This window comes from Musca autumnalis, unplaced genomic scaffold (assembly GCF_047663935.1).
Source record: "Musca autumnalis isolate F117 unplaced genomic scaffold, ASM4766393v1 scaffold_3, whole genome shotgun sequence".
Classification (NCBI taxonomy): Eukaryota; Metazoa; Arthropoda; class Insecta; order Diptera; family Muscidae; genus Musca; species Musca autumnalis.
This window is the reverse complement of record NW_027411866.1, coordinates 46,503,303-46,526,050: the sequence shown is the minus strand read 5'-3', so window position 1 is coordinate 46,526,050 and position 22,748 is coordinate 46,503,303. Positions and strand designations below refer to the sequence as shown.

At 34.8% G+C, this 22,748-nt stretch overlaps 3 protein-coding genes across 3 annotated transcripts; all 3 read left to right on the top strand.

The window, feature by feature from the left end:
• Positions 1-8,435: 8,435 nt before the first annotated feature.
• On the top strand, positions 8,436-10,254 carry LOC141397359 (alpha-tocopherol transfer protein-like). Its single transcript, XM_073973510.1, has 5 exons — positions 8,436-8,590; positions 8,663-8,744; positions 9,249-9,557; positions 9,847-9,983; positions 10,055-10,254. Exons 1-5 carry the CDS (start codon positions 8,463-8,465, stop codon positions 10,098-10,100), a joined length of 702 nt encoding a protein of 233 aa, XP_073829611.1. The 5' UTR covers positions 8,436-8,462; the 3' UTR covers positions 10,101-10,254.
• A 3,598-nt stretch (positions 10,255-13,852) lies between these two features.
• Positions 13,853-19,503, top strand: Pis (phosphatidylinositol synthase). The gene is made up of 5 exons (XM_073974509.1): positions 13,853-14,208; positions 14,608-14,742; positions 18,236-18,389; positions 18,462-18,622; positions 18,687-19,503. The coding sequence occupies exons 1-5, from the start codon at positions 14,157-14,159 to the stop codon at positions 18,857-18,859; spliced, it is 675 nt and encodes a 224-aa protein (XP_073830610.1). The 5' UTR covers positions 13,853-14,156; the 3' UTR covers positions 18,860-19,503.
• A 2,156-nt stretch (positions 19,504-21,659) lies between these two features.
• On the top strand, positions 21,660-22,502 carry LOC141397385 (mitochondrial inner membrane protease subunit 1). The gene is made up of 2 exons (XM_073973533.1): positions 21,660-21,843; positions 22,002-22,502. The coding sequence occupies exons 1-2, from the start codon at positions 21,745-21,747 to the stop codon at positions 22,407-22,409; spliced, it is 507 nt and encodes a 168-aa protein (XP_073829634.1). The 5' UTR covers positions 21,660-21,744; the 3' UTR covers positions 22,410-22,502.
• The last annotated feature ends 246 nt before the right edge of the window (positions 22,503-22,748 follow it).

Below are 22,748 nucleotides of genomic sequence, written 5' to 3'. Positions count from 1 at the left end.
TCGGAGCCATACATCAGCACGGGTAGTATCAGTGTTTTGTAGAGCGTTATTTTTGTTTGATGAGATGTGGCTTTGTTTTTAAACTGTTTACTTAAACCAAAGTAGCATCTGTTGACCAATACAATTCTTCTTTTTATTTCACAACTGATGTCGTTTGTTGTGTTTACGGAGGTGCCGAGGTAGACGAAGTCTTTTACTACCTCAAAATTATAGGAGCCAACTTCCACAGTTGGTCCGAGCTCAATGGACGCATTGCGCGTCGACACCATTAACTTTGTCTTCTCATCGTTTACCGCCAGACCCCCTTTAGCAGATTCTCCTTCGACCTTCATAAAGATATCAGTTACTTCTTTTACTGATCGCCCCATGATGCCTATATCATCAGCATAAGCAAGTAACATGTGGCTATTGGTGCAGATTGTGCCACTTCCTTTAGCGTTTGCCTCTCGTATAACCTTTTCCAGCAGGATATTGAAGAGATCACACGAAAGGCTGTCTCCTTGTCTGAAACCTCTTTTGGTACTAAATTTACAAAGCCGGATGAGCTTTGCGGGGATACCAAATTCAGACATGGCTGGGAATACCTTTGAACGCAGAGGGCTGTTGAAGGCGGCTTTATAATCGACAAAAAGGTGGTACGTGTCGATCTGCATCTCTTGGGTCTTCTCCAGGATTTGCCGTAGGGTAAATATCTGGTCAATGGTGGACTTGCCAGGTCTAAAGCCGCATTGGTATGGTCCAATTGTCTCGTTGACCATAGGCTTTAGTCGTTCGCACAATATCCCTGACGCGATCTTGTAGGCAATAGGGAGTAGACTTATGCCCCTATAGTTAGAGCATACAGTCTTATCTCCCTTCTTGTGGACTGGGCACAGGATACTCAGGTTCCAATCGTCGGGTACTCGTGGTGCTAACTAGCTGATGAATACACCTTATCAGCGTGTCGCCTCCGGTTTTGAACAGCTCGGCTGGTAACCCAACGGCTCCTGCAGCCTTATTATTCTTCAGCCGGTTGATTGCTGTTTTTACCTCATCTTGGCCGGGCGGTATACATTCTATACCCTCTTCTGGGATTGGATCTGTGGTATCATCGTCTTCGCTACTATTGGATACCAGCAGATTGGAGAAATGTTCCTTCCATATCCTGAGCACGCTATCTGTATCGTTACCAGATTACCTTGCTGGTCTCTACAGGAGGATGTGACTGCACCAAAGCCATTTGCTTGGTGTTTCACTCTTTGGTAGAATTTTCGGACTTCATTCTGGCTCCTGTACATCTCGATTTTTTCACACTCCCGCTTTTCCATTTCTCTCTTTTTCCTACGGAAAATACGTTTCTCCTCCCTCCTTTTCTCCCGACAAGGTAGTGGTCCGAGTCTATGTTTGCTCCTCGGAACGAACGCACATCCAACACGCTCGATGAATGTCTTCCATCTATCACAACGTGATCAATTTGATTTCTTGTTTTCTGATCTGGAGACAGCCAGGTGCCCTTTTGGATGTCGAGATGTTGAAATCTGGTGCTGCTAACTACCATGTTTTTTGCCGCTTCGAAGTCTATCAGCCTCATACCATTGTCAGATGTTTCACTGTGGAGACTAAATTTTCCGACTGTTGGGCCAAAGATATTTTCCTTTCCAATTTTGGCATTAAAATCGCCTAGAATAATTTTAATGTCATAGGCAGGACAACGGTCATATGTTTCTTCTAAGCGCTCATAAAATATATCTTTGGTCAGTACGTCCTTGTCTTCAGTGGGTGCATGAGCGCAAATAAAGCTGATGATGAAGAATTTTGATTTTATTCGAATTGTAGCAAGTCTTTCAATCGCTGGTGTGAAGCTGGAGACCAGGTGTTTTAACCTCCGACCAACTACAAATCCGCAACCAAACTCATGCTTTATGTCATGGCAGCTATAATACAGTGCGTCACCTTTAGGTGTTGTTATGACGCCTTTCCCATTCCATCGTATTTCCTGTATGGTAACGTCGGCTTTGTACTTTTCCAGTACATCTGCCAATGCGTAAACTGCACCTTCTCTATAAAGAGTGCGAACATTTCAGGTGCAGATTCGCAGATCATGGTCCTTAAAACGTTTGCGGGGTCGTCAACTTTAGAGGGATTTGTTTTTTTTTTCTTTTGTTTTTTCATAGTAAGTTGCTTTTTTCTAGGGGAGAGTTACTTACCCTGCGCCCAAACCCAAGTTTTTAACGTTCTTATGGGTGAACGCGCGGCACATTTTAGCTCACTACCTTTAACGGGTGTTAAAGGCAGCTACCCCAGGTGACACCCCGGGGAGGTCAGTGTCCAATTGAGATTAAAGAAGGACCAATATAAATCCTAGACTTTGCCATGTTAAAGCCGGTCAGGACCGTTCCTTGGTATCTTTCATCCCCTACGTCACCCAATCGATAAAATATACAAAATTTTACATAATTGCTGAAATTCTGGTGAGTATCAGCTAAACTATTAGGAGTTGAACCAAGTAACCCTTTGCAAAAATATTCCAAATAAAGTTCTCAGCAATTTCAGAACATTCTTAAAATCTAAAATGCTTGAAAAATTTACTGAAAACATTGTGATAGAGACATTTTACAACAATGACATGTTCTGAAGAGTTGAGTATTCCAGCGAATATTTTTCCAGAAGAAAACATTATGAAAATATTAACGGTTTTGGAGATATGGTACAAAATATATACAAATTATTTTATATATAAATAGTTTCGATATTTTATAAAATTTGAGACAATAAATGTAGTTTTCGAGTTCTTTATTTCTACAAATATTTTACTCTTGCCCTTTTCCACAGATTTACTTCGGAGGTGAGATGAAGATTCACATAGGTTTCAGAGATATAGAATTTCTTTAAGAAGTCAATATTTAACCATGTTTAGATTTGGCCATAAAATGCAAGCTGGATCTGACACAACAAAACCCAACTAGGGTTTTTGTCGTTTGGGTCTGTACTTTCAAAAAATCCTCGGCTCAAATTATGCCCGTTCGTGTACTCGATAATTTGTAATAATAGCTGTGTCTTTTTACGTGATAATATGCCTGTCTGCGTACTCGATAATCTTTATATATAAAACTCAATTGTCGTTTGTTGGTAATTGAATCAGTTGAAAACGGCTGGAGCGATTTGGATAATTTTTTTGTGGAAATGTTAGTCATAGTCCAGTTGCAAAGATGCAAAGAAAAATTGGCTACGCCCATTTTTCCGCCCACTTTTATAAATATGTTATATCTACGAAACTACTCAACAGATTTTCCTGAAATTTTCAGGGAACGTAGAGTGATGGTTGAATTTCGGATCGGATGTAAAAATGCAATATTTGCAACAATTACAAATGTATCGCTTTGAAAATTAATTTCCGAGTCAATGGCGATTGTGTCTCCGACCTTACGTGCTTATTTGGGGCATTAAGGCTGGACAACGCCCACTTTTTTAAATATGTTATATCTACGAAACTACTGAATCGATTTTTCTGAAACTAGCGAATGTACAGGGTTAGTCCCCGATAAAAATAGGCGACATATTTTTTGACTTTCGGATCGGGTGGGTACTTCCCCTATGCCATATTTTTGTAAAAATATTTGCAAATATTTGTTGCAAATACGAATGTATCGGTTTCGGAATTTATTTGCGAGTCAATGGCGATTGTGTTTCCAACCTTACGTACTTATTTTGGGACTTAAGATCCCACCACGCCCACTTTCTAATTAGGTTATATCTACAAAACTACTGAAGGGATTTTCAAGGAAATCGCGATTTGTCTAAACTTTTAAATCTTTAAAAATAAAAATCAAATGTCGTTCGTTGTTCATGGCATCAGTTGAGAACGGCTGGACCGATTTCAGCATTTTTTATGCAAAGAAAATGTACGCCCACTTTTTTCAATTTTCAATTTTTATCATTTCTACAAAAACTACTGAACCGATTTTCCTGAAATTGCCAGGGAATGTACAAGGATGGCCCCCGCTTAAAATAGGCTACAAATTCATTTGAATTTCGGAAGGGGCGGGATACTTCCCCTATACCCTACTTTTTTAAAAATGTTATATTTACAATAATTACGTATGTATCTATTTCGGAAGACCTTACCCACTTTTTTAGGATCCAATGACTTAACCTTTAAAATATGTTACATCTACAAAACTGCTGAACCGATTTTCCTGAAAATGTCAGGGAATGTACGGGGATATTTTTTTTTTTTTGAATTTTGAAGGGGGCATATTTGAAATAAACGCCTTACCTTTATGAATAAAAATCAATAGCAGTCACAACCCAACTTAGGTTTTTTGAAAAGAAAAGTTTACCACGCCCCCCCCGAAAACAGGTTAAATATGCTATATTTAAAAAAAATAAAACGTTATATTTGCAAAAGTTAATAAAAATTTACGAATTAATCTACAATCTAGGTACTTCTTTAGGGCCTATAGGCCCGACCACGCTTTTTTTAATATGTCATAACTCCAATACTACTGAAGGGATTTCCATAAAATTGGCGACAGAAGCTCAATGTTTGCCGTTGTTATGTATATATTATGAATTTCGGAAGAGGTGGGGTACCTTCCCCATGCCTTTCTGTTAAACGCTATATATAAGCCAAATGTATGATTATATCGGTTTCAGCATACATTTTGGTAGGCAATGAAGGCCTACTTTTTTTAATATGTTATATCTTGAAAACTGATGACCACGCTCACTCTTTTCAAAAAATTATTTTTCCAAAACTACTGAACCTAATATTCAGAAAATGTTCAGGAATGTCCCGTGGTCCAAAATGCGTTATATTTGTAGACGAATTTCGGGGCCTATTATTTTATAATCGCTATATTTGCTAAACTTATGAGTGCATCGGGTTGCAAATTAATTTTCGAGACAACGGTGGTTGCGCCCCCGATCAAGAAAAACTATATATGTATTTACAAATTTACTTGAATGGTGAGGTGCAACGGTCCATCAGCCATGAAAAGTCTCAATAAGCGGGAGAATTCGACTTAACCACTTTTTAACCTTTAAAATTAGATCGCTTTAGGATAAAGACATGGACGATAATAAATCCTAAAAAGCATAAATTGGCGAAAAAATCCGACAAAGTCCGTAAGAGAAAAGAAAGGTTACAGACAAAAAATCCTTCTCGGTTTGACAATAGACCGAAGAAGTGAGGTAGAAAATACCTATTTTTGAATTTTCAAGCATAAAGTCGATAAAAAGTTGTCATTAAAACTCATTACGACGGGCCAGCAACGCGGACCGAGGTCTGCTAGTTTGTAATAATTATTACAAATGTTTCAAATTTTGACAGTTGTATAAAGGAAAAGTTGCTGAAAAAATTGTTTCAGCAACATTTAGTAAGTAAAAAAGACACACCAAATTAGTAATAATTATTACTAATGTTTCGAATTTTGACAGTTGTATAAAGGAAAAGTTGCTGAAAAAAGTGTTTCAGCAACATTTAGTCCCAATTTACATTAGGCGAGTGTAAGATCGAGGAGAAAACGATTAAAGGGGTGTTTACACTATCTATCAATATCATATGAGCTGTCACTTCTTTTATTCATTCGACATCCTTTATGTTTGTCAAAGTCCATACCACTTTTAGTTGTTGCCTTCACACTAGCATATAATTTCATATGACCACAAAATATAAATCACGCAAATAACACAATTTATATTGTTAAAAACTTTAAGGGGAGTACACATTGACAGTCAACGTACTTTTAGGACAATTTTCTGCCAAATAAAAACTTTTAATTAACAACAAATGTTTGCAATATAATATGTAAAGTATTATTTAGAGGTTAAGAAAGTAATAATTCAGATAGACTTTGATATTGACGAAATAGACTTCGATGAATGTCGGTTTTGTTGGCCAATGTGTACTAGGCTTTAATCGCAGTCACATTTTCGTTTTATTTACCTATTTCCTTAATTTTTTGGTAAAATTGTTTTCTTCTAACAATTAATTTCTCAACTGCATACGAAAACACATGGCCGAATAGAGCGCTCCCTAATGGCCCCGGCACATACGGTCCGTTTTGTGACACGTTGCGCGTTGAAAACAACAACCACATGTAAAATGTGTAAGTGATGCCAAGTTTGTTCTTGCAGTTTTCATGTGGTTGTTGTAACGCAACGCTCAACTCGCCGTATGTGCCGGGGCCTTAAAGGTCTCGGCACATACGGCGCGTTGAGCGTTGTGTTACAACAACCACATGAAAACTTCAAGAACAAACTTGGCATCACTTACACATTTTTCATGTGGTTGTTGTTTTCAACGCGCAACGCGTCGCACAACGGACCGTATGTATTTGGCCCATAAATGAAAAATGTACATATGAGTTGCCACATCATTTTTATAGATGAAAATTTTCATAGTGGTCACACTTGGTCTGTTCCTTTACTTTTGAAAATGGTGAAACCGGCAAAAGTAGTAAAAGTTGTAAACTGCTCACATGTGAATTGTATGGTGTCAGAAGTAAAGGAACGCTTTTCGAGTAAAAAGTGGCAAAACTTGAAGATTCTTGCACGTAAAGGAACAGAGCTACTATGTGTACAACATTCACAGGTAGCAAATTTGACATCTCATATGACATTCATAGATAGTGTAAACACCCCTAAGGCCTCGGCACATACGGCACGTTGAGCGTTGCGTTACAACAACCACATGAAAAAAGGGTAAGTGGCTGACGCATTAAAGTAAAAACAACAACCACATGAAAAAAGTGTAAGTGATGCCAAGTTTGTGCTTAAAGTTTTCATGTGGTTGTTGTAACACGACGCTCAATGCGTCGTATGTGCCGGGGCCATAATTTAACTGTTTTGGGACAACGCGTGTCCCAACGTGTCACTAAACGGACCGTATGTGTCGAGGGCTTAAAGAGTAAAATATATAAAATTAAAAAACTTGGCATCACTTACACTTTTTTCATGTGGTTGTTGTACCGCGACGCTCAACGCGTCGTTTGTGCCGGGGCCATAATTTAACTGTTTTGGGACAACGCGTGTCCCAACGTGTCACTAAACGGACCGTATGTGTCGAGGGCTTAAAGAGTAAAATATATAAAATTAAAAAACTTGGCATCACTTACACTTTTTTCATGTGGTTGTTGTACCGCTACGCTCAACGCATCGTATGTGCCGAGCGCTTTAAGGCCTCGGCACATACGGCACGTTGAGCGTTCCGTTACCACAACCACATGAAAACTTTAAGAACAAACTTGGCATCACTTACACATATTTCATATGGACCGTATTTATTTGGCCCTTTAGGTGTGTATTTTTCTGTAACACACCATAGCTCTGTTCCTTTACGTGCAAGAATCTTCAAGTTTTACCACTTTTTACTCGAAAAGCGTTCCTTTACTTCTGACACCATACAATTCATATAAGAGCAGTGCACAACTTTTGCTACTTTTGCTGGTTTTACCATTTTCAAAAGTAAAGGAACAGACCCCATATGATCAGTATTTACATGCCAAAAAAGTGTAGCCAAGTTTATTATACCCCAGACAACATAGAAATTATTTTTGTAGCGACCCATGGTACAATGAAAAAAGGTAACCTTGTGCAATCATAGCTTTGTTCCTTTATTTTTTTTAAAAAAAAAGTAGCAAAAGAGAGAAGTTATCTCTTCTCTCAGAGAACTGTTAAAATTGCTCTCACGAAACAAATTTTGCACAAAGGTAAGGAAACGGAAAAATAGTAGATCTGGCAGCAATGTCAAACAAAAAAACAAACATGGCTGCTTAAAAAATTAACAAACAAAATAAATGTCAGTTTTTTATTTTTTTATTTCACTGGTTTAAATTTTTATTATTTTATTTCTTTTTATTTTGCTTTGACAACGCGCGAATTTCTATTTTTTCCTTTTGCCTTAATTGTCAAATCAGCAGTTTGACAGGTTTTCCATTTTTTACACAACGAAATTTGTCGAGCAGAAAGTAGTAAAGGCCAGATCAGAATTAATCGTCGATTGCTTTGCTTGCTTCCCAAATGTCAAATTATAATGGAATGCCAGCGCCTCCTAAAGGGGAACGCAGGCGGATTAAATTTGTACTACGAGGTACTTGGTTTTTAGCAGTTTTGATTTCATTTGTAATTTCAAATAAAATAATTCGAATTACAAATGGAATAATTCGAATTACAAATGAAATAACTCCAATTACAAATGGAATAATTCGAATTTCAAATGGAATAATTCGAATTACAAATGGAATAATTCGAATTACAAATAGAATTCTCGAATTACAAATGAAATGTTACGAATTACAACTAAAATGTTTCGAATTACATCTGAAAAAGGTGTAGTAAATTTTCAAAATTTTAGCTGACCGAATTAACTGACATTGGGTATAGGGAACATTATCTACTTCAATGAGGAATGGCGGTTTGACGTTTCTGATAAATGTACTTTCCTTTCAGATCGCATACTTTTAACTCGATTTTACTATTGCATGTACAAAGATGTTGAAGAGACCAAAAAACTTTTAGAAATTAATTATGCCATACGTAATGACTATCCACATATCTTTATTGATCGTGATCCAACGGACGAAGATACGGTCAATACATTTGCCTATGCGTAAGTAGAATAGATGCGCAAAGAGAAGCAGCAAAGACGACAGTAAATCAATTTCTACTTCAATTTCCACAGGGACATGGTACCGTTGCCAGGCTTAACTCCTGAAAATTATCGCATAACATTTTTGCGATTGTGCAATCCAGATCCGAAAATGGTAAATATCCTAAATGAGTTTTGAGTTTTATATAAGGTATATGTAAAAATATTAAAATTTTAACTGGTATAATTTAATTTGTCGACCTTTTCATTCCTTATTTTAATTTTCAAGACCTTGTTTTGTTGGGCTTAAGCTGCCTCGCCTGCTTACCTTGCTTGCTTCTGATAAAAGAATAAAAAAGAAAAGGGCAACCCAGTTCGAAATTTGCTCGGCCTTCTTTATTCTTTTATTTTTATTATGTCAGAAATGAAGCAGGAAAGGAAGGCAATCAGGCGAGGCAGCTTATGCACCCAGGCCTTTAAGGTCTTTGTTTGTTAATGAAAAATAATGAATTATCCCTGAAGACGTTGAGAAACACCAACGAAACGTCGGATAAAAAACGAAATAAAATAATCTTTATTTTTCATTAACAAACAAGGACCTTGAAGCCCAATAAGACAAAGTCTTGAAAGAATATCCTTCCCGGTTGATAAAAATGTAAATGACTTATTTTTCTTACAGATGCATCATACCGAAGATACCAAAGCATTTCTAATGATCACCGATTGTCGTTTCGCAATGCCAGACGTAATTAACGCTGATAGTAATCCATTGTTATCCGAAGGAGAAGTACAAATATTCGATATGAATGGTTACACCATGAAACATGTTACCCGTTTGTCAATTAGAACTTTGCGAACTTATTTGAAGTTTTTGCAGCAAGCATTTCCAGTGCGCATTAAGGCCATGCATATGATAAACTGCCCCTCATATTTGGATAAAATGTTAAGGGTGGTTAAGCCATTTATTAACAAGGAAGTCTTCGAATTGGTATGATATGAAAATCTTCAAATGATAGAACGAAAAGTTTTAATTGCATATGGGGCTTGACCGAGTCTACCTACTGAGAGTAGGAAGAAAAATAACATTTTTTATCATTGCTCTTAACCATAAACACAGTTAATCAACCGTATTTCGAACGTAAATTTCCTGTAAGTTTTGTTTCTTTGCCGTTATTTTATTTAAAGAAGAGAGCGAGGAAACTCACAGGGGAATTTATGTTCAGAATAAGGTTGAATATCTTTTTGCACTATTTTTTAAAACAATTTCTGATTTTTAGATTCATTTTCACACTACCGGCTTGGAAACATTGTACGATCATGTACCCAAAGATATGCTACCCAACGAATATGGTGGCAAGGCGGGGAACTTAAGTGATTTAAAGAGCGAGTTTACAAAAACCCTTTTGGAAAAGCGGTAATTATCCGTATCTTATAAAGCAATTAAAAAAAAAAAACTAAAATTTTTCTTATTTTCCTTCTATCCAGGGACTATCTTATGGACGCCAACCAATGGCGAACAGAAAATGTTTAAATGTTATTTCTTAATTCTAAAAGTATTAAATGTTACATTTTTTCTGTATTAATGTTGTTAACTGTATTATAAATGTTATTAAATGTGTATATTTTTTATACAAGTTATATTAAAATAAAAATATGCTCAAACCAAATTTGAGGGGGTTCCAACATCCACATCTACTTTATATTGAAATCATTCGTATTGTTAATCTAAATGTTTGTTTCCATTCCGTTAGCAAATAAGCAAAATGTCAACAACTTAAAAAGCGTTATGTTCGGCCAGCCCGAACTTTTTATATCTCCACCTTGAAATATTCTAAAATAAAATATAATAATTATTTTTATTTCTGTTGCGAAAGTATTTTGGTGGGGAAGTTGTATGACCAATAGAAACACTAAATGCCAACTGGCTGCAAATTTAGAACGAATATATACATACAGTTTGTAAAGTAATTGTTTTCGAACCAAGAAAACTAACATTTTTCTGTATTAATTTATGAAAAATGACTGATAATTGTGATAAACCTTGGCAAGTATTTTTGGTGGTGGTGGAAAAAATACAGAGTGCGAGAAAACACAAGCATTAAAAAATCGAAAGGCCCAAAAAACTTGTGCGTGCACAATTGGCTTACGGGGACAAGTAACTCATTGATGATCTCTGCTTTGCAGGTTAAAAATGGTAGCAAATGGTAAAAATGGTAACCTCAGGTAAGTAAAGGCACAGCTAATGTGTGTGCTCGATAACGGGCCTACTGCCAAATGTATAATGGGTTTTGTGTATAGAACAAAATTTTCCTCCCATGATACAAATTGGATCTATTATGACAGAGAAGTACTCAGTTTTTACATTATTGCAAATGACGTGGAGCCCTACCGTGTTAATTGACTAATTGCATTTTTTATACATTCGTTGCAACATGCTTCGCTTCAAAATGTACTCAGTGTCGCTACCGTTAAACATTTATACCCTCAGCCGTTATGCTAACGAGGGTATATACACTTTCATAAGGGCAAAATGTGCATCATCGAAATAATGGTTTTATACCCCAAAATCCGTCTCAGATAATTTGGATCCGATTTAGCAATGTCCTTACGTCTGTCTGCCTGGCTGGCTGGCTTGTGCGCACGATAACTCTCGAACGGATGAGCCGATTGGGTCCAAAATATGGCGTTCGTAATATTTTGTCCAAACTTAGTTTAAGTTCGAATATGGGTCATATCGGTCCACTCCTTCAGGTACCTCCCCCACAAAAGTTCGAAAATGTTCGGAAAATTTGTGCACACTATAACTCTTGAAGGGAGTAACCGATTTGGTCCATACTTTGCACATCGTAAAATTTCTACCAGACTTAGATGAGGTTCCATTATGGACACTACCGGTCCATGTTTAAGTGAATTATCGCGATTTATTTTACTTATTGTACGTTTATGTATAACCGGATTTAACAAACCCACTGGGTTTCAAATGTCAATTCCACTGCTTATATTTCAAAAAAAATCCTTATAAATAAGTTGGTAGCCTAGACAGACGGCAGGCAGTCTTAATTTGCATTGCTTGTACAAGCCTCAATTTCTGTAAAAGAATAAAGAAATCCAGAATCGCATTTGTATTAGGTAGTACCTGGCCTTTATTCGTTTACATAAAATTGAACGTGAAGCAAGCAACAAAAGTCATTGTGTTTCTACCATTAAGTTGAGAACACAATGCGAAAATTCATGTTTATCCAAGCCTGAATTTGTGTAAAGGAATAAAGAAATCCAAAATCGTATTTGAATAAGGTAGTACCTGGTCTTCATTCATTTATTTTAAATTGATCGCGAAGCTAGCAACAAAAGTCATTGTGTTTCTACCTTTAATTCAAATTAATTTGAACATTATCCACATTTTTAATGCACAAAATCAAACTGAATTTATATTGAATTTAGCAATTTTAATATGGCAATGCTTTTAAAAATCAATTGTCTTTTGTCAAATGCCCATGTTTATGAACTTAAAAAAGAAAAACAAATCAGCAATTTTAGCGTTTCTTTCAAATAGTAATCGTTTTTTCGCGCCTTCTATCAAATCTATTTTTTAAATTTTTATTTTAACAAACATTTCATTACCCACCATGCCAATTGTATCGAAACTAATAGGTGTGCTCGTTTACTCAACAATTAATAGATGTGTTCGTTTACTCAATAATTTATACAAATTTGAACTTCTTGTAAGCGACTAAGGACTTTCGCATTGTACTGGAGAGTAAACGAACAACATCCAGTAACAATTTGTACAAATTTTGAGTAAACGAACACACATAATAAGTAATCGGCTAAGGTCTTTAGCATTGTACTGTACGAACAACATCCAGTAACAATTTGTACGAATTTTGAGTAAACGAACACACATAATTGGTCTGTTCCAGAACTGCAAGAATCTACTAATTTTTACAATTTTTTCCGATAACATAAAGGAAAAAATGTTATCGTAGTAAAAAGTAGTAGTTTCTTGCAGGTTCTGGAACAGACTAAATATCTTCTACACATATTTCTTTACAGTTTTGCGAAAGTTGTATAATAGCTCTGTTCCTTTACGTGCAAGAATCTCCAAGTTTTACCACTTTTTTTCCTTTACTTCTGACACCACACAATTCATATGGGAGCAGTTTACAACTTTTACTACTTTTGCCAGTTCTACCATTTTCAAAAGTAAAGGAAGAGACCAAATATTAAAAAGACTCAAAATATCGCGAATAAATTAATTTTTTTGCTTTGTCGTGGTAAAATGTCAATGGTAGAAAGTATATGTATTTGTTTCGCATATTTTTGCGAACTTTTGTATAACTTTATGATATGGTCTGCTGGGTACAAACAACACAAACAGCTGTTTCATAAATGCAGAAACTATCGTCTGTCAGGGTAAAAATTAATTCAAATTAAGGAATTTTTAATGCAAATTAACCCTGCAAAAAGCGATAACAAAATAGTGGGTTTATAAATAACCGGACTTAACAAACCCACTGGGTTCCAAATGCCAATTCCTTTGCGTACGTCAAATAAATCCTCATTAAGAAGGTTAACCATGCAAAAGACTATAATTGGTCTGTTCCTTTACTATTGAAAATGGTAAAACCAGCAAAAGTAGCAAAAGTTGTAAACTGCTCTCATATGAATTGTATGGTGTCAAAAGTAAAGGAACGCTTTTCGAGTAAAAAGTGGTAAAACTTGAAGATTCTTGCACGTAAAGGAACAGTGCTAATATAAAAATCGCCTAAACATGGCCTTAGAGCTTTTTGCCGAGTTAACTTCTTTATGAGGATTTATTTGACGTTTGTGCTATGGAATTGACATTTGTAATATATTATATGATAATATGTGTGTTCGTTTTCTCAAAATTTGTACAAATTGTTACTGGATGTTGTTCGTTTACTCTACAGTACAATGCAAAAGACCTAAAGGCCTGCGTACATAAGCTGCCTTGCCTGATTGCCTTGCTTTCCTGCTTCATTTCTGACATAATAAAAATAAAAGAATAAACAAGGCCGAGCAAATTTCGAACTGGGTTGCCCTTTTCTTTTTTATTCTTTTATCAGAAGTAAGCAAGGTAGGCAGGCAAGGCAGCTTATGTACGCAGGCCTTTAGTCGTTTACAAGAAGTTACTGGACTTGTACAAATTTGTACAAATTATCGAGTAAGCGAACACACCTAATGACAACTTTAATCCAGTGAATTTTCTGAACCACGCATCGTCTAAACGAAGTATTAAACCGTTAGCTGATCAACGTTAACGGCGTCAAATGGGACTAATCGACAGAACAATGTGGTAAGAATCTCTGTTACGAATGAGGTGAGAATCTAAGGAAAAAATAATCAGTCTGTAGACCCCTATTGACAAAGAACTCAGAACGAGAATTGTGAGAATACAATTGTCAAAAAGTATTGAAACGGAGAAGTTCGGAGCAGTGAGAAGCCCAACAAAGAAAAACAAATAATTTGCAAATACCAAGTTAATAAAAAGAAAAAACAATAGTCAAGCAAATAATTAAAGCCGGTATATCTTTCAAATTCTAAATCAAGGAAAAAGGAGATTGCAATGAATGTACCACAGCACGATAATATTTTTCTCTTCGTACCAAATTTAATTGGTGAGTAATTAAATAAATAACATGCTCCCCAAGAAAAACAGCAAGCAGTTGGGTAGCAAAAAACACCTGAAGCAACCAAAACTTATTTCTTCGTCTTCACAAAGAAACATTTCATAGGAAAATTGTGAAAAATGAAAAAAAAAAAAAACTGTATAATTTAATTAACGACCAGTGGAGAAGGCTGTATACAACCACAATACATCTTGGTGGAAAAATGATGAATGACAGTAGCGATGATGGTGGTGGTGGTTACGTTTATTTTTTCTGTACATGAATATTATTAAATTTAGCTTTTGCGCCCAGAAACACGTATGGAACTATGGAATTTTCTCGATTTTGATGTTCTATTATTGATGAATATTCTTGTTTTAACCTTTGCTTTGTTTTCTTCCATTCTAGGGTATGGCCGTATTGTGCTGGCTTTAATCGCTTTTTGGTGCATGTCCACGAATTATGTTGTAGCCGGTTGGTGTTATGCAATAAGCGCCTTACTGGATGCAGTGGATGGCCATGCAGCCCGTGCTTTTAACCAGAGTAAGTACTGGAATTTGCAATCGAATATTATGTCTTATTATTTATTGCCACCGCAATGGTCTTATCTTTCCGTTGTTTATACCTGTACTATATTGCCCCCGATGATTGGCTTGTTCGTATGTTTAGCAGATGGGGTGTGAGGTGTTTTATACCGTTTTGTTCGTTTTGTTAATGTTTAATCATCATAATATTGTGCTTGTTGTTGCTTTTATTATAGGTTTGATTTGTTTACGTGCTGGTTTGTTTGTTTCTCTCTCTTATAATGCCGCGCCGGTCCGGTTAGATTAATCTTATTTGTTATTGTTGCTGTCTACCCAATAGTTCTTGATATACAAATCGTATACGGCTATAAAGTTTATCATTTAAGTTTAGAGAACAAAAATGGAAAACTTATCAATATTACAATTCAACAAAAAATATCTATGATAATGGGTCAATTAAATCAATTTCTTGCATGAGAAACCTTTGTATCTAAATTGCATGTGGGATTGATATGAAAAAGGTTATTTTATAATAACTTGTGATAACAATATTTACGTAAAACAGAACAGTTTAGAATGTCTCCTTTTTATAGTTATTATTAGCATTGCATTGAGGTTCACTAATTCTACATGGTCTACTTATCGATAGCTATCAGTGTTTGATTTCTTATATGTCTTAGACCCAATTGAGATTTATTATCTCAATAATTCTATATCAGCAAGATATGAAATAGGTAAAATGAACAAACGTTGCCGCTAGTAATTCCCTGACTTTTTTTAGTGGATTAATGTAGTGATTTTTGTATTTGATACTTAAGTATGCATATTCAAAATTATTTCTGAAATAGATCATGGTTCTTCACTTAGATTTTCGAAGGGATACGAAATAAAGGAAAGCATTTAATCAACACTGAAAACAGTGTTTGTTTGGCGATCAATTCTTGTTGGTCGGTTTTATGCAAGTTACCGCTATAAAATTGGCGTTATGCGTGGGCTTAAAGCTACAATGTCTTTCACCCAATATTCTGGAAATGTTGAACGGGGGAAATTCTGATCGACCAAAGGTTATCTACTAAATGGCTATCATTAAATCAATGATGCATTGATCAGATTAAATAAACTTAAAAACAATTCTAAAATGCAGTGATGACTACATTTTTGCAATGTCAATGAATAACCGTATTGTAAAGACCAGGACTGGAGACAGCAAGCCTAAGGTAAATGGAACAGTAGCTCTGGGAGGGGACGGACAATATAGTCTAGCTATACAAAGACAGCTTCTAGCCTTTCTGAAGCAGACGCTGGTCCTAAGTCTCGGTCATAGTAGATGGAGATTGTTTTGTTGTATCTTCGACTCTAATATACAGTGTGGTCTTAACTCCGCGCTAACAACCGATTGTGTTGTTGAAACAGTGAATTGGTTTTTTCTGTTATTCTGGTTCACTCTCCAAGTCTAGTAATGTGCTGGGCAGATATTTTACACGATTTTGTTGAATATTCATTCGTTTCCATTCGTGAATACAGTGGTGCCGCATATTTTATCAATGACCGACCTATCGGAATACATGTGACAGTTGCTCTACCGTCGATTGGACATTCAGCCGCAGTCATGTCTCCACAGTCTAGGGTGATGGACAGTGTAGACAAATGAGGAATGGTCTATTAAATAAGAATTTAACTCTTTACAAATGTCATAAATATTGTTACCTAATCCATTGGGGGTTAAATACAGGAAGGATAGGGGTTAAACACTTCCGGGCCTTGGCTTTCTTGAATAGCATTCATACTGATGCAGTGGCTCTGGCTGTAGAAAAATATGCAGTGTGAATGGTGTACTAGAAGATCCATCTCTTTTATTGACCACATAAACCCATTAATCTCTCTCTATCGATTCTTTACCAAGGCAGTCCAGGCTCCAAATTTTTAAATTTAGACGCAGAAAAGCTATTACCGGATTACTGAAATTATACGGAATCAAAAATATTTGAGTTACTACAACAACAACATCGGCAGTTACTTTTCTGGGAACGACCACTTCTAGTCTCCTGTTGTTTAAAAAAAAGTTTCTTTTCTCGTCAAAAATCTCAATAATTATGCCATCGGAACAAGTCAATTTTATGGGCAACTCTTGGATCGGACTTAATCCAATCGGGGGAAATCAAAACTTCCCGATATAAAGGTCTTGAGGACAGGTCCAGCTACGAAAACAAAAATATCTTGTAAATTGTAAGTTTTCCTTAAGAGAGTAAGTTTTCCTTTGAACATTTGCAAAAGTCGACTAAGCGACCAATTTTTTCCAAAATTGTAAGTTTTTTAAGTCACTGGCCTTCGGTCGGGGATCAAGACTTTCTCCCATAGACAGGTGCAAAAGTACTCTCAATAAGCTTTAAAACTTTACCCATATTGCCCAAGTAGCTGTTTATATTATAGCTCTTTGACGGGTTAACCTTCTTTATGAATATTTATTTGACGTATACGCGATGGAATTGATATTTGAAGACCAGTGGGTTTATTAAATCCGGTTATGTTTTATAGACTTCCACAGTAAAGCTATATAGCTATATTGTGATCAAGGTCTCAAGAACTACCTATGGTAAAAAATTTAAGGAAGATCCGAGCGGTACCCTTTAAACGAAACTTAAGCCGAAAAATATATATTTTTAATCTGGTTGGCAAAACTAAGTAATTTTGTTGACGTCTTAATTATTTAAATAGGAACATAACAAAGGTGATGATGTCAATTTTCTTTTGTTTACTTTGTTACCATTGACGTCACTCTTTGAGTGTGTATGAGTGGATGCATCTCTTCTCATTTCCCTATCTATTGCATTTTTTCTTTTGTTTTTATCTCTAATCAACAAGTGTATTTTTATGCAGCGCATTTTTTGTTGTTATTGGTGTTGACACTCTCACAATGTTTTCGGTTGATATGTTTCTGTTTTGGGCTCTCACTGTTATTTACGGTGCCAATTAGGTTACGGAATGCAAATTCATTGCCATTGACTTGTATGCACAGTTCAATGTCAATGATAAGAGAATCGGCAATTATGAGAAAATATGTATGTAAACTTCATGTTGTGATCTCATATCTATTAAAACAAATAAAATCTTCTAATGAGAGGAGTTCAAAAGTATTAGGAATTGTTTGTTGTTAGTTTTGGAATACATTCGTTAATTTTGCTACACCATGTATAGGTACATCAGAGGGAATCTCCTATCAAATCAAAGAGTCAGTACTCGGTTGTCATTGCTAACTTAATGGTATATGACATTCAGGTTACAAATTAATAGTTGAATCTGAGATGATATTTATTCGCATCCGAAAACAGGGGAACAGAATAACAACTTTTAGAAATGAACAATAAGCAAGATGTACATATGTACCATTTCTTTTCAAATTCGTATTATAAACAACAATAGTTTATTGCCATCTAAATGATATTAAACATTTGTTATTTGTTTATTTTGTTTTTTGTTGAATTGTTTATTAATGTTATAATATCTATTTTTAGGTACACGTTTTGGTGCAATGTTAGATCAGCTTACTGATCGCTGTGGTACCATGGGTTTGATGGTAACTCTCAGCTATTTCTATCCAGAATATATGTTTTGGTTCCAGTTGTCGATGGCCATTGATGTAGCCTGTCATTGGCTATATATGCAAACGTAAGTTTTATTAACGTCGGCTGCCTAAACGATTCGTTTCTTATATTTACATTTATTTTATCCAATTTGCAGGAGTGTTGTTGTTGGTAAAACTTCACACAAAGCCACCGATGTCAACGAAAATATTGTTATGCGCATCTACTATAAGAAGGATGTTTTGACTTTTATGTGTTGCGTCAATGAAGCATTTTATATAAGTCTCTATGTATTGCATTTCACCACTGGACCATTGCGTAAGTTTAAATGCAATTACCATGTAGATATTTTATTAAATCTTATTTTTTTTTCTTTTTACAGTTTTTGGCCTTTCCTTGTTCAAAATCGTTGCTGTACTTACAGCTCCTTTGGCTGTATTGAAGGCATTAATTAGTTGCATGCATGCCTATGTGGCCAGTATAGATTTGGCTGCCGTTGATAAACGCGAACGTTTGGAGAAGCGTGCCAAAGAAGCTGCCAAGCGTTCAGAATAAGCGGCCAAATTGTGTATGCAAAAATTTCCTTATTAGCTTTCTAAGATTACCAGTCCAAGACATGCATACAACATGTCAATGTTTTTGTTGTTGTAGACAACAAAATATGATAACAAACAAAGAAACAAAAACAACATATTCCAATTTTATTTATTTTTTTATTTTGTAAAACAAAATCTACAAAAGTTACTCTGATTTTATACACATGTGGTTATTTTTTCTCTATACACAACACACTGATGCTACTAATCGTTGTATATTGTTTGTAGTTTTTAGATTATTCAATTTTAATATTACGTATTTTTTAATAAGTTATTTAAATTATTATCATAATAATTACATTTGTTCTTAAATTATTTTTAAGTAGTTAAACAATTTGTTTTTATAACTGTTTTTCAAATCATTTGATATTCTGCAACCAAATTTTTATTTCATTTTTATTTTCGTTTTTTTCGAAAACAGTGTTTAAAGTTGGAGATAAAAAAAGTATTGTGCAGAACTTTGTTTTTATTTTACTTTTAAAACAAAGTCCAAATATTTTGAGAACAAAAAAAAAACAATTTTATTGTTGTAAGCATTTTAAGATAAGAATATAAAACAATAAAACGAAGAAAAATATTTAAATGTGTAAATGTCAATCAAAATCAAGTGTGTTTTATTAATATTCTTTTTAAGAGAATTGTCACTGTTGACTTCTTTCGGGGCAGACAAGAGTTGACACAGGATATTTTCTTGACGGGTTTGACTTTAGATTACAAGCCTCTAAAAAACTCTAGCTTTTGTCACATCGATTTTTTAACTAGAAAGGTTATGGACAGGAATCCTTGTGATTATTACAAAAGACAATACAAGGTCAAAAACAAGGCTGACTTCATAAATACAATCAGCCTTATTACGGTTGGCGTAGTCGTATCCAAAATTGCAAGTTGACGTGTCGAAACGACTAATTGGCATTATGACAAAAATTCATAGAAGTGTTGGTAGATCATTTTTAAACTTTTAATCCAGGAGAAAAACCAACCCTACAGTAGTTTTTACGATCGAAATAATTGTTTGTCGTAGGGCATGGCAGAACAAGTATAAGGTAAAGTAAATACTACAACAAATACAACTCAACAACAACCACATAGAAATATGTTTTTGTTTGTAACGCTAGTGTCAAAAGTATATGTAAACAAAATAAGGAAATGTCTACCTATAAATTATTGGAATTTATAAAACTAATATTTTTCACATTTGATTGAATATTTTGGAAAACATGAATGAAAATTCGTTACATTTTCAACTTGAATGTTTCCACATCATTCCACTAAATGCATAATTTCTCGCAGAAAGTAGAACTCTTGCAAAAATGTTTGGGGTAGCTGGAAATTCATTGATAAAGGAGAAGCTGTCTCCAACTTTTTTTTGAAATCAAAGAATCATTTGAATCATCTGATGAATATATTTTTTCTTAAATAATATACAGTGGTGGCCAATACATTTGCAACAAAATTGCACGTTTTAGGAATTTTTATTTAAAATATTTTTTTGAAAGTAAAATTAAGTATTTTTTTGCAATTATTAATAGTTCGTTGTCTCAAATATAAGAATATAAAAAGATTTGACACGTTATACAACAACAAAATTTAAAAAATATTAAAATACATAACACGCCTTAAAATGTAATGGTCAAAACATATGCAACTGAACTAAATCCGATACAAAAATCTTTAATATTTTGTAAAATATGATTTTTTTGTATGATTCAAATCATTTGTATTTGCTTTGGGAAGATTAAAAGTGAATAAAATTTTGTAACTGATATCAGTCATACGTACTTCTTCGGGGGAGTGGCGGGTCGTACGGGAAAAGCATGGACATGGGTCCAAGGGTCAAAATTTTCTAAACTAATGGAAATTTTTTTACATTTTAGTTGTCAATTTAATAAAATTCAAAGTTTAGAATGCAGTTGCATCATTTTTCTTGAAAAACATATAGTCGTAGGGATTTGGTCCATATCAGAATGATGGATACTGATATATTGAAGTTTTACGGGCGGTATCATTGAAAATTTTGGATTCTATAAACTTAAAAAGTTTTAGAAAGCTCATCAAATGATAACTATACACACAAATTGAGCCTATAGACACTTGCAGAAAAACGAAACGCCGGTACCACGCCTCATACTCAAAATGGACGAAAAACAGAAGAAAAAGTCGAACGCTGACAAAACTAAATTAAAAACTTTGAAATAAAAGACGAAAATTGTTTTTTTATTGCTGCCAGATCTACCATTTTTCCGTTCCTTTACTTTTCTGGTAAAAATGTTAATGAGAGAGCAATTTTGAGCAATTTTGACACTTTTCTCTTTTACCACCCTTACCATTAAAAAAGTAAAGGAACAAAGCTAATATTTAATTCGGTACCGTACTACAAATCCAACGTTTGCTTTGTCATAAAGATTAAGGTAAAAACGTATTTTAACGTAAGTCCGTGTTTACACACACGGGAAAGTAAATTCAGTTTTTAGGCAATAGGGAGTAGGAAAGAGTATTGAGGAGCTCTTTCCTCTCCGCTCTCTCCCAAAAACTCAATTTACTTTCCCGAGAAATTTGTGTGTCTAAACACAGACTAACGGCCAACATAGGAATGTTAATATTTATATATAAAAACTGAAATTTCTGAATACTTCTGATAAATTATAGCCATGTCTAAACCGTCCGATTCCTCTTGTTCCTCCTCATTTAAACAAATCCATCAGCTGATTTCATTCATTTTCACCCTTTAGTTTTGTTTTGGTTACTCATTTTTATTGGTTGTTCTCTTTCACCTTCTTGTTCGTATCTTTCGTAAATAACAAAATAAATAAAAAATAATTAAAATTAATAATAAATTAATAAACTATGAAAGTGTTATCCCATCTAAAGGATATAGTAAAATACAGCATCCAGTATATGTGTGTGACGCATTGTTTCTTTGAATATGTGGGAGATTTTGTTGTGGTATGTGAAGAAATGGATTAATACCTGTGGATTGATTCCTCTTATGTCAGACATTGAAGGCCTCCGTTAAAAAAGAAACATGAACACATGAACTGCTTCAGTGCCTGAAAAACTTACTCTATCCACCATTTTTATTTAACACTATATTTCTTTTCCAGTGCAATGGTCCTTCAATGGAGCCCACACTTTATTCCAATAACATTCTTTTGACGGAAAGAATAACAACCCGCTTTTATAAACCAAATCGTGGTGATATCGTCATTGCCGTATCTCCCACAAATCCAGACCAGTATATTTGCAAACGTGTAATTGGTCTGCCAGGGGATAAAATAATTACCGATAAACTGCCCGAAAACAAAGAAGATGAATCCTTAAGTAAAACAACAGTAGACAAATATACTCCCACTTTCAATGATGAATATATCCCAAAAGGTTTTGTATGGGTTGAAGGTGATAATAGTACAAATAGCTCTGATTCTCGTTACTATGGACCAATTCCTTTGGGGCTAATCAGAAGTAGAGCAATTTGTAGAATTTGGCCTTTGAATGAAGTAAAAACTTTATGAAACATGTCAAACCAAGAATGAATGTTCTTGGAAATAAAGATGCAAATACATATGTTAATTAAATGATAACAACTAGAACTAAATTAGCAAAATTTGTGTTTTGGGGGTTACAAAAATTTATTGATAAATATCTTAGGCTTTTCACTATTGCGAAATCCTTCCTATATAGCAAAATATTTAACGTTATATTACAAATCGTCTCCATAAATCCCGAAGATGTAAAGGCCTGCGTACATAAGCTGCTCTGCCTGATTGCCTTGCTTTCCTGCTTCATTTTTGACATAATAAAAATAAAAGAATAAAGAAGGCCGAGGAAATTTCGAACTGGGTTGCCCTTTT